Raw genomic sequence first — 13,276 nt, forward strand, 5'->3', positions numbered from 1 at the left:
GATCGAGTCCGTCGATTTATCAAGGGGCTCAACTAGAGTATTAAATATAGCATGGACAGGGAGTTGGAGTCAGACACTCCGTAACAGCAGACGATTGAGATTGCATGGAGGTTGGAGGGTATACGAGACCGTGATAAAGAGGATAGGGAGGCTAAAAGGCCTCGGGGAACATGGGTGTTTAGTGGTGGTCACGATGCAGCTTCAGCCCGTCATGGTATAGGCTATATGAGCTGCCCAGTTCATCCATCACTTCCAACTGCTAGTGGTGCTCCGTTTGTATCGAGGTCCCAGGTTGCACACTTTGCTCAGCCACTTTCTAGTGCACCTCCTACACGGGGTGCCTTTAGCGGTCTATCCAGCCAACCAGGCCCGAGCCAGTCCCAGTTGTCGCATCCTTCGAGAGCTTGTTTTGAGTGTGATAATACCTGTCACATGGTCAGAGATTTCCATAGACTCAATAGGGGTGCACCTTCCGAGGATACTCAGGCTTCATAGATTCAGTCGGGTCCGCAGAGTTCTCAGGCCATGATTGCTTCCCCAGTTGTTGCTACACCCACTCAGCCAGCTAGAGGTGGAGGTCGTGCAGGCAGAGGTCACCCTAGAGAGGGAGGCCATGCCAGATATTATGCTCTTCTTGCTAGAACAGAGGCAGTTGCTTCAGACTCGGTCATTACAGGTATTGTTCCGGTCTATCATAGAGATGCATCAGCCTTATATGATCCGGGGTCCATTTATTCCTATGTATCATCTTATTTCGCTCCATATTTGGACATATCCCGTGATTCCTTGAGTTCTCCTATTTATGTATCTACACATGTGGGAGATTCTATTGTTGTGGATCGTGTGTACCGGTCATGTCTAGTTGTTATTAGTGATTTTGAGACCAGATTTGATCTGTTGCTACTTATTATGGTAGACTTTAATGTTATCTTTGACATGGACTGGTTGTCTCCCTATCATGTTATTCTTAATTGTCATGCCAAGATTGTGACATTGGCTATGCTAGGTTTACCATGGGTACAGTAGATGGGTGCATTAGATTATGTTCCCATCAGGGTTATATCATTTGTAAAGGCTCAGCGAATGGTTGAGAAAGGGTGTAATGCTTATCTAGCCTTTGTGTGGGATGTCGGTGCTAATACCCATACCTTTGAGTCAGTTCGGTAGTGAGAGACTTTCTAGATGTATTCCCAGCAGATCTTCTGGGCATGCCGGTAGATAGGGATATCGATTTTGGCATTGACTTGTTGTCGGGCACTCAGCCGAATTATATTCCACCATGTCGTATGGATCCAAAGGGCTGAAGGAGTTAAACGAGCAGTTACAAGAGTTGCATGATAAAGGATTCATTTGGCCTAGTGTGTCATCGTGGGGTGCTCCGATCTTGTCTGTGAAGAAGAAGGATGGTTCTATGCGCATGTGTATTGATTATCGTCAGTTGAACAAGGTTACGGTAAATAACATGTATCCATTGCTACGTATTGATGACCTATTTGATCAGCTACAGGGTGCAAGAGTGCTCTCCAAGATTGATTTGCAGTCAGGGTATCATCAGTTGAAGATTCGGGATACGGATATTCCAAAGACTACCTTTAGGACTCGATATGGTCACTGCGAGTTCCTCGTGATGTCTTTTGGGCTAACTAACGCCCCAGCAACATTTATGCACCTAATGAACACTATATTCCAGCCTTATCTTGATTCATTCATCATTGTGTTTATTGATGACATCCTGGTATACTCCCATAGTCAGGAAGATCATGAGCATCATTTGAGGATCGTGCTCCAGACCTTAAGAGAGAAGAAGTTATATGCAAAGTTCTCAAAGTGTGAATTCTGGCTCGATTCAGTGGCGTTTTAGGGTCATGTGGTGTCGAGTGAGGGGATCAAGGTAGATCTGAAGAAGATTGAGGTGGTGCAGAGTTGGCCTAGACTGTCTTTAGCTACTGAGATCCGGAGTTTTCTTGGTTTGGCTGGGTATTATCGTTATTTCGTAGAGGGTTTCTCGTCTATTTCTACACCTATGACCAGATTGAACCAGAAAGGTGCTTCTTTCAGATGGATCGAGGAGTGTGAGACGAGCTTTCAAAAGCTCAAGACTGCTTTGACCACAACCCCAGTATTGGTATTGCCTACGGGCTCGGGGTCTTATACTGTGTACTGTGATACGTCATGTGTTAGCCTTGGCATAGTGTTTATGCAAGATGGTAGGGTGATTGCCTACGCGTCTCGATAGTTGAAGACTCATGAGAAGAACTATTCAGTCCATGATTTAGAGTTGGCAGCCATTGTTCATGCATTAATGATTTGGCGGCATTATTTGTATGGTGTTCCTTGTGAGGTATTTACCGACCACTGGAGTCTACAATATCTATTCAAATGGAAGGATCTTAACTTGTGGTAGGGAAGATGGCTAGAGTTGCTTAAGGACTATGATATCACCATTCTATATTATCCCGGGAAGGCCAATATGGTGGTCGATGCCTTGAGTCTAAAAGCGGAGAGTTTGAGTAGTTTAGCCTATCTACCGGTAGCAGAGAGGCCATTAGCAATGGAGGTTCAAGCCTTAGCCAACCAGTTTGTTAGATTGGATGTTTTGAAGCCCTGTCGAGTTCTTGCCCGTGTGGTTTCACGATCTTATCTTTATGATCATATCAGAGAGCGTCAGTATGATGACCCTTATCTACTTGTCCTCAAGGACATGGTTCAGCACAGCGATGCCAATGAGGTCACTATTGGGGATGCAGGGCAGGCTATGTGTGCCTAATGTATATGGTTTGCGTGACTTAATTCTCCAGGAGGCTCACAGTTCGCGGTACTTCATTCATCCGGGTGCCACCAAGATGTATCAGGACTTAAGGCAGCACTATTGATGGAGGAGAATGAAGAAGGATATAGTGGAATTTGTAGCCCGGTGCCTAAATTGTCAATAGGAAAAGTACGAGCATTAGCAGCCAAATGGATTGCTTCAAAGGCTAGATATTCCAGAGTGGAAATGGGAGCGGGTTATTATAGATTTTGTTGTTGGGCTCCCACGGACTCGGACGAAATTCGATGGAGTATGGATGATTATGGATAGGTTGACCAAGTCGGCCCATTTCATTCCAGTGGTGACCATTTATTCTTCAGATCAGCTGGCTCAGGTCTATATTCGCGAGATTATCAGGCTTCATGGCATGCCGGTATCCTTCATCTCTGACCGGGCCACACAGTTTATATTGTGATTCTAGAGGGACGTACAGTGTGAGCTAGGCACGCAGGTTGAGTTGAGTACAATATTTCACCCTCGGACGGATGGATAGTCTGAGCGCACTATTTAGATATTGGAGGATATGCTATGTGCATGTGTGTGATGGAGATTGGGGTTTCTTGGGATAAGTTCTTGCTGCTTGCGGAGATTGCCTACAACAACAGCTACCAGACAATCATTCAAATGGCTTTGTATGAGGCCTTGTATAGGAGGCGGTATCGGTCTCCGGTGGGTTGGTTTGAGTCAGGTAAGGCTAGGCAATTGGGTACAGATTTGGTTGAGAATGCTTTGGAAAAAGTTAAGTTGATTCAAGTTCGGCTTCGCACAACCCAATTTAGACAGAAGCGTTATGCGGATCAGAGGGATCGTGATGTTGCATTCATGGTTAGGGAGAGGGTCTTCCATCATGTTTTGCCTAAGAAGGGTGTTATGAGGTTCGGGAAGAAGGGCAAGTTGAACCCTAGGTATATCGGACCTTTTGAGATTTTTGAGAGGATTGGAGAGGTGGCCTACAAGCTTGCACTGCCACCTAGTCTAGCTGCAGTTCATCCAATATTACATATTTCTATGCTCCGGAAGTATCACAGTGATCCGTCTCATGTGCTAGACTTCAGATTAGTCCAGTTGGACAAGAATTTGTCTTATATTGAGGAGTTGGTGGCTATCTTGGATTGGTAGGTCCGAAAGTTAAGGTCAAAGGATATCGCTTCAGTAAATGTTCAATGGAGGGGTCATCTGGTCGAGGAGGCGACCTGGGAAACCGAGCATGACATGCAGATTCGTTATCCTCATCTATTCACCACTTCATGCATGTCTTGATGCACGTTCGAGGACAAACATTTATTTTAAGAAGGGAAGAATATAACGACCCGATTGGTCATTTTATGTAATTATGCCCCGTTACCCCTTTTATTGTTTCACATATGTGAGTTTATGCTTTTATGACTTGCGCGGTTGATTAGTTTCATTCTAGGAAGCTTTCGGGTTGATTTGGACCCTTAATTTTAGACTTAGAAGCTTTAATTTAAAAATACTAACCAAACTTTGACTTTTGTGAAAATAATCCCGGAACTGTATTTTTATGACTCTGATAGATTTGTATCATGATTTCAAACTTAGGCGTATGCCCGGAATTGATTTTGAAACTCCGTAGGTTGATTTGTGTTGATTAGCCAAAATTTGGCAATTTAAAGTTGAAAAGTTTGACCGTAGGTTGATTTTTAGCTATCGAACTCGGAATTTGATTTTGGTACTTGAAATAGGTTCGTTATGGAATTTAGAACTTCTCTGCAAAATTTGGTGTCATTTGGAGTTGATTTGATAGGTTTTAGATGCTTAGTTGTAATTTTAGAAGTTCTTGAAATTTTCTTTGAAAATCATGCGTTTTAGAGTCCAATTTGTAGCTTTAGACGTTGTTTTTGTATTTTGATCGCTCGAGCGAGTTTGAATAATTTTTTAGGCTCGTGTGAATGTTGGTTTAGAACCCCGAGGACTCGGGTGTGTTTCAGACGCTTGCGAGATTTTGCGAGATTTTGATTCGCATTTGCGAAGTCAGGCCAAGCCTGCTATGTTCGCATTTGCGAAAAAGCTGGGAAGGGGTCAGTTCGCATTTGCAATCCATTTCGTCGCAATTACCAAAGTCCAAAGTTCGCAATTACGAACTATTCATTGCAATTACGATGATAGCAGAGATGGAAAGGTCTTCGCATTTGTGAGTGATTCTTCGCATTTGCGGGGTTCGCAATTGCGAACCCCAGGTCGCAAATGTGACTGGACAAATAGTTGGGACGGGAGTTTTGAGTTCATTCTCTCATTTTTGAACTCTAGACTCAGTAGGAGACGACTTGGAGAGGGAATTTTCACCTACAAACCTTGGATAAGTGATCCTAATCTATTTCTAATCATATTCCATCAACTTATCTTAGATTTTAATATCAAAATCATGTGAATCAAAGTAGAAATTTATGAAACTTTGTCAAGTTTAAATAAGAAATTGAGTTTTGAGAGTCGATTTGGACTCGAATTTTGAAACTAATCACATATATGAACTCGTGGGGTCATGGGTAGACAAGATCTACCATTAGACCCGGGTTTTGACCGGACATGCCCCGGGTTGACTTGTTGGGAAAAGTGTAAAAAATTTAACTTTATCTATTGCAATTGAATTCCCTAACATTATTTAATGTTATTGAGTAAATTTTGGTTTGAGCCGTGTGAAGGCGGATTGTAAGGGAAAAGCTATTTTCGAGTAATGAATTGGCCCAATTGACTTTAGTTGTTTCTTTCATGCTATTTCTACTGTTCATTTTCCTGATTTTAGATCATGCTATCATTTTGTTCCATATTAGTTGTTACTTCCCATTCATTTTATACTGTCTATTTCATATCCTAGTAGGTGTCTTGACCTGGCCTCGTCACTACTCTAATATGATACTTGCTAGGTATTGTTGTGGTGTACTCATATTATGCGTCTGCATATCTTTTTGTGCAAATCCAGATACGTCTACTCGTGCCGGTAGATACAGAGTCTTGCTAGCTGCTTTCACCGGAGACTTCAAGGTATGTCTATTCGGTATCCGCAGGCCTCCGAGTCACCTTCCATTATTTTCATTATTGTTGTATTTCCTTTTCGGACAATGATGTAGTAGAACTCTAGTAGCATTCTATAGAGCTTATGACTCAGTTCCACCGGTTTTGGGGTGTGAAATTGTGGGATCCTATTTACATACAGTTTTTATCTATTATTTAGACGCTTTTAGTATCTTGCACTTATATATCTGTTTAGTGGTTATTATTTGTTAGGCTTACCTAATCGTAGAGATTAGGCGCCATCACGACATCTTTCGAAGGGAATTTGGGATCGTGACATTAATTCTCTTTTTGATCTCTTCCTTTTCCCTCATAATACTCAACATAACTAACTAGAAAAATCGTTTCCTTCTTCCAACAACAACAACAGTCTAGTGTAATCCACAAGTAATTTTTTAGGAGGGTATGATGCATGCAGTCCTACCCCTATCCTGGAAGAGCGGAGAGACTATTTCCGATAGACTCTCAGCCGTTTCCTTATTCCAAAAAAAGGAAAAAGAACTTGAAGAGGAAAGAGGATTAAAGTTGCTTCAAAATGTTATAATGTTAAGTAGGCAATTTATACTTTTTCCTATAATCAGCATATTTTCATTCATGATTTAACAGTAAGTGGGTTCAAATAATTGGATGTCGTTTTATATGTATATATGAACATATATGTATTTGTGTGAGTTAGTGGAAGTATATATATATATATTTACGCATCAGGCAAAACTATATTGTTAATGTAAAAAATTATACTAATTATTATGGTAGATAATTTAAATTCATATTGTCCAAAGGGAATGATACATCTGCATTATGAATTCAAGATCACTCAAAAATGCATTTACACGTGAAATATTCCTACTACAGCTTATACGGTGTGCATTTGTCATATATAACAATCATACACCGGCTGCAGGCAAATGACAATTCTTGTGTGACACTCAAGCCAGATTTCACTCAACTGTTAGACTGTTACATCTTTGGCATAAAAGTCTAAGCTAATATGAGTTTGTTGAACTTGTATGTTGTCATTAGGCATTGTCCGCTTTGGCTCAACAGATCTTACATATTCATCTCTTGAGCTATGCCATCATTAACCCCAAAAACGTACATACCATGTAACTTATAAAGCTCTTTATGATTTTCCCCTTCCGTTCCGGTGTCGGATGTATCATGTGTGCTCACCGCTTCTTAAGAAGTGTCAGCCTAGAAGCCTGTCAATCTTGTTCTTTGGCCCGCGCGCCCTCATCGACCAGTCTTCCGTCATGGATGTAACATCCTGTTAAAACTTACATATGTGCAAGGTATGGGTGGGAAATAATTAAAGGTAACTAGAAGCTCCAAAAGATTCGCATCTTAATTAACTTCTGCCCCAGTATTAATGAAGGAATATTTTTTTCTCTTTGGCAAAAGCTGCTACGTGCTTCTCCCCATCGCTGTATATATGCTATTTTGTGCTAATACATTCAATTCAATTTAATCTTTCTAATTTTTAATGTTATATTTTCTGATTGTTAAATCTATCAAAAGGGTAAAGCATTTATAAGTATATCCTAAATAGTGCACGAGCGGATCTTGGAATTTGTGGATTTTGAAAAGTTATGGCCATAGTTAGCCAATGAGTCAGGTACATGCATTATATATATGCCTTTCATCCTAGGATGATAAAAATTATTTCTTCATTTTTCTAGAATTAATTTTTCCAGTTCTACTGTTAAACTTATGTCAATTCATTAATCATTAAAATAAGATGGAGTAATAAGTTATACATTAAGACAAGTTGCTATTTTGTTCTTATTTCGAAATAATGTTTTAAACCCCTAACCTTACGTTATTGCATTGGACTCTCACAAAATAAAATATGATAATACACATAACAAAACATATAGAAAAGAAGTTAATATAATAGGACGTTTACATCGTATAGGTTTATTTCCAAAGATGACTACACCTTTGATGAGAAGGCCAAGAATAGAAAATAGCACGAAAGAAACATTAACCAGAAAAGTATAGACTCACTGCTATCACCAAGAATTATGGTGGGATGGATAGTATCTCTCATTATTAACTAGCTAGAGATCTCGAAATTAAACCCTAAAAATAAAAAAAATCTCAAATAAAACGCTTCCACATTTAATAAACCTTACGTGGTGCAAATCTAAATTGCTCGAGGACCTAATACAAATACCAAAAATAGAGTGGGAAAAAAGGGACTCGCTACTATCACCCAGGATTGTGATGGAATAGATAAAATTTCTTCATATATTCTTAACCAGAAATCTTGGAATTAAGCTCTGAAAATAAAAAAGATTCTCATAGAAAGTGTTTGCCCTTTAATGAGTCTTACGCTATGCAATTACTCGAGGCCCTAATACAAATAGTGTTAAAAAATAAAATAAAAAAAAAAGGACTCGCTACTAGTAATGGGACATTCACCTTAAAATGACAAGTAGACGAGATGGGGAGATGGGAGATTCATCCGCTGAAAAAGCAGGCCCTAGGTCCCCTGGGGCCAAGTCCTCACTATCCAACTATCTCCATCTTATCATTTCTATCTTTCCTCTAACAGATTTCAAAGGGTCTTTTGAAAGCTAAATGCCTCCAACCTCCCATAATCATGCCTTTATTCATTTTGGTTTTCTCTTTTATCATTATCAAAAACAGTATTGCACCTACTATTGTTTTGAAACCGTGAGCGCAAGAACAACAACAAACTCAGTCTAATCCTACAAGTGAGTTTGGGGAGGGTAAAGTATATGCAGACCTTATCCCTACCTTGTGAACATCGAGAAGTTGTTTCCGATAGACCCTCGGCTCTAAGAACAGTGAGACTTTGTAACAGTGAGTGCAGTTTCAATATTTGAAGACCGTCGTCGTCGTCACTCGCTCGGCTCAGCTTTGACTTCGGATTTGGATTTGGATTTGGATTTGCATTTGGTCAAAGATCGATTGATTGATTAATTTTTTTGGACAAAATTCCTTTCAATTATTTAATTAATTAATTAAATTAATTTACGAAAATTCAATCCGAAATAATCCATGACCCGCGACCCGGTCCGTTCCGGCCCCTTTTCTTTCCCGGATTATTTTAAATCCGTTTGACTGTTTTTCCTGCAATATTTCAACAGAAATATTCCTACCTGTTCCAACAGTTATGGCAGTTTCTGAAAGGTTGCAAACCTTTTCAGAAGCAATGCCAAATGGTCTATAAATATGTCTTGAATCCCAAAATCTTTACTTACTAAATTTTCTGATTATCTTCTTCTTCTTCTTCACAACATTTTCTAGTGTGTTTTGCGACCATTGAATGGTTCGAAGTTCACCGGAGTTTTTGGTACCAATACGCTGGTGAGTTAAATCGTTCTATCGTGGGAGGATAATATTCCAACAGTTCGGGTACTTGAGGGGAATAATTTTTTTAAGGACACACTGTGCATTCAGTGGGCTCGCTTTATTCCAATATTGTTTTTCCAGAATTTATTTCGTGAAACTGATTCTACTAACTTTCTGTTTCTTTTTCTGTTTCAGAAAGTTTAATGGTTTTTTATTGTTTATTACAGTAATACAGAGTGATTAACAATCTTAAGAAAATTAATTTATTGTATTCTGTATTCTGTTTGTGGAGATTAAAACCTCGGTGGTTTTCTACTCCTTCTGAATTTTACTATTCTGACTTGAAGATATAAAATTTTTATCAGAATATTGAAATTCAGAAATGATTTGAAGAACATAAAAATTTCATCATTTTCTGTAAAACAAATATAAAAACTTTGAGTTTTTATTTATTAAACGTACTGTTTATTGTAAATTACAGTATTGTTTACCATTCTGTTTTCTGTCATTAATTGAACTCTTCTGTTATTGACAGTGATAAATAGTAATTGATAACGGGAATCCTTCTGCGACTGTTGTGGCAACGACGATAGCCCCTCAAGCCGAACTGTTATTCCATCGGCCGAGAAATCGGAGAAATTTTCTGGAGCGAACTGCTGTTCCAAATTTTCTACTTCCTTTGGACCAGATTTTGTGACATTCTTGCTTGAAAATGAACCTCAAACTTTTAAAGCAGTTATGTCATTTTCTGATTCAGCGTTTTAGAAAGAGGCAGTCAATAGTGAGATTTAAATTAATTTTGGATAACCATACACGGGAATTGGTTGATCTTCCTCAGGAAAATAAGCCTTTAGGTTCGAAATGGATATTTAAACAGAAAAAGAAAGCTGATGGCACTATTGACAAATATAAGGCAAGACTTGTTGTCAAAGGTTATAGACAAAAGGAAGGCCTTAATTAATTTGATACTTACTCGCCAGTAATGAGGATAACATCTATTAGGTTGTTAGTGGTACTAGCGGCCATGTATGGTCTTGAAATATATCAAATGGATGTTAAAACAGCTTTCTTAAATGGAGAATTGAAGGAAGATATTTACATAGAACAACCTGAGGGTTTTGTGGTTCCTGGTAAAGAAAGAAAAGTGTGCAAACTTGTTAAGTCGCTTTATGGACTTAAACAAGCACCTAAACAATGGCATGTCAAATTTGACCAAACAATCTTGGCAAGTGGGTTTAAAATCAACGAGTGTGACAAATGTGTTTACATTAAAAATACTCCAGGACATGAAGTCATTGTTTGTTTATATGTTAATGACATGTTGATAATGAGCAAAAATATGGCAGATATAAATGCTACTAGGCGCATGTTGGCTAGCAAATTCGACATGAAAGACTTAGGAGTTGCTGATGTGATCTTAGGAATCAGAATTCACAAGACTCCACAAGGTCTAGCATTATCACAGTCTCACTACATTGAAAAGGTACTTGAAAAGTTCAAGTATTTGGATTTCAAAATTGCCAAGACTCCAATTGACGTGAGTTATGCACTTCAAAAGAATGAAGGTGAAAGTGACTCACAACTGGACTATGCAAGAGTATTGGGAAGTTTGATGTATATCATGAATTATACGCGACCAGATATATCATGTGCTATTAGTAAACTGAGTCGGTATACAAGTAATCCCAATCAAATACATTGGATGGCAATGAAACGAGTTTTGGGGTATCTCAAACATACCCAAAATTACGCTTTGTTTTATAACAAATATCCCTCCGTGATCGAGGGATATAGTGATGCAAATTGGATCACTGGATCATCTGAAGTTAAATCCACAAGTGGATATATTTTCACAATTGGGGGTGGAGTAGTGTCTTAAAAATCATCCAAACAAACGTGCATCGCCCATTCTACAATGGAATCTGAATTCATATCTTTAGATAAGGCCGGTGAAGAAACTGAATGGCTCCGGAATTTCTTGGAAGATATTCTATTTTGGCCCAAAGCTTTGGCACCTATTTATATACATTGTGATAGCCAAGCGGCAATAGGCAGGGCAGGGAGCGTTATGTATAACGAAAAATCTCGTCATATACGACGGAGACACAATACCGTTAGACAACTACTCTCTAGTGGTGTTATCACGATTGACTACGTAAAGTCAAGAGATAACGTGTCGGATTCACTTACAAAAGGCCTAGCTAGATAGGCAGTTGAAAGATCATCAAAGGGAATGGGATTAAGGCCTAGGACAAGTCACCATGGTGGTAACTCTACCTAGCAGACTGGAGATCCCAAGAGCTAGGTTCAAAGAGATCAAACAAAGTTATGAATGACGGCTCAACATTGTCAAATAACTCAACACATTCTCGTGATGAAGACAATGTTCATAAATCGAGGTAAAGCATTAAGGCTTTTTGATGAGTCAATAAAGCTTAAAGCTTTTTAATGATTTGCTAAGTCTGGCAGGATATGACCAGATAGTGTGTCTATAGGATTACACGTTTATAAATTACCTATGTGAGTGTGAAGTGTAAGCCGCTTCAAGGGGAATGAAAGTAAAGGCCCATTCTCTAAGCACTCATGAAACCAGGCAGTGTTCATGGCTGAAACGAACACAACCGTGAGAACCATAGATGGTTAAGGATTAATTGTGTGACTTGTGTTATCTAGGTATACAACAAAGCTCGACGGTTCAAAGATATCAAATCTACCGATTGACCGAGTATATCCGATATAAGTTCACTACGGAAAGTTCAAAGGAAAACCTACTTATCTAGATGCAATTAATTCTTGCATGTAAAACACACATGCGTCCGTGCATTCCTTTATTTTATAGCCATTCCCCATTCATATGGGAGATTGTTGGGCTTTTAAGCTTGGTTTAGCTTAATTTTAAGCTTGGTGTAGCTTAAAGAGGGTGAATGAAAAATTGAGGGAAAATAAAATATTTGAGTTTTCCTCCTTGGAAAAGAGACATTGTCCCATATTGGAAGAAGAAAAGACTTTTGATGGGTATATATACAATTGCTCTTCTTCTAGATCTTAAATAGTTAAGAAGAAAGCAAGCCCCGCGCCGTCGTCGCTCGCTCGACTTCGGCTTCGGCTTCGGTCAAAGATCGATTGATTGATTGATCTTTTTGGACAAAATTTCTTTTAATTATTTAATTAATTAATTAAATTAATTTACGAAAATTCAATCCGGAATAATCCATGATCCGCGATCTGGTTCGTTCCGGCCCGTTTTCTTTTTCGGATTATTTTAAATCCATTTTTCTGTTTTTCCCGCAATATTTCAACAGAAATATTCCCACCTGTTCCAACAACTATGGCAGTTTCTGAAAGGTTGCAAACCTTTTCAGAAGCAGTGCCAAATGATCTATAAATATGCCTTGAATCCCAGAATTTTTACTTACTAAATTTTCTGATTATCTTCTTCTTGTTCTTCTGCACAACATTTTTCAGTGTGTTTTGCGACCATTGAGTTGCTCGAAGTTCATCGGAGTTTTTGGTACCAATATGCTGGTGAGTTAAATCGTTCTATCGTGGGAGGATAATATTCCAATACCTCGGGTACTTGAGGGGAATAATTTCCTTAAGGACACACTGTGCATTCAGTGGGCTCGATTTATTCCAATATTATTTTTTCAGAATTTATTTCGTGAAACTGGTTCTACTAACTTTCTGTTTCTTTTTCTATTTCAGAAAGTTTAATGGTTTTTTATTATTTATTACAGTAATACAGTGTGACTAACAGGTTCCCTTTCAATTTTTATATACAATTCAATTTTTTCTTCTTTCTATATAAAATATAAATCTCATTAGCCTTTCTATAATAGGACTATAGACTATATACTCAGTACGTTAAACACTATATATATCTAATTACCTAGCAGTTGTTAGCTTTTTATAATTTCATACATATTCATAGTGATACCTTTTGTTACTTTCTTTCTTTGTGGAACCCCACTTATTCTACTCATTTTTAGGACATACCAGTAATCTTTCTCTTTCTATGCAGGTGGCTGGCTCTTCTCGTTGTATAGTAAATATTGCCCGCACCATAACTGCATAAAATGACATTCCAACGTTATTTTTAGTTATATTTTTTTTTAA

At 38.6% G+C, this 13,276-nt stretch overlaps 1 protein-coding gene across 1 annotated transcript; it reads left to right on the plus strand.

The window, feature by feature from the left end:
• The first annotated feature begins 525 nt into the window (after positions 1 to 525).
• Positions 526 to 1,026, plus strand: LOC138897146 (uncharacterized). The gene has a single exon (XM_070183105.1). It carries the CDS (start codon positions 526 to 528, stop codon positions 1,024 to 1,026), a length of 501 nt encoding a protein of 166 aa, XP_070039206.1.
• The last annotated feature ends 12,250 nt before the right edge of the window (positions 1,027 to 13,276 follow it).

Source organism: Nicotiana tomentosiformis, chromosome 8, assembly GCF_000390325.3.
Source record: "Nicotiana tomentosiformis chromosome 8, ASM39032v3, whole genome shotgun sequence".
Taxonomy (NCBI): Eukaryota; Viridiplantae; Streptophyta; class Magnoliopsida; order Solanales; family Solanaceae; genus Nicotiana; species Nicotiana tomentosiformis.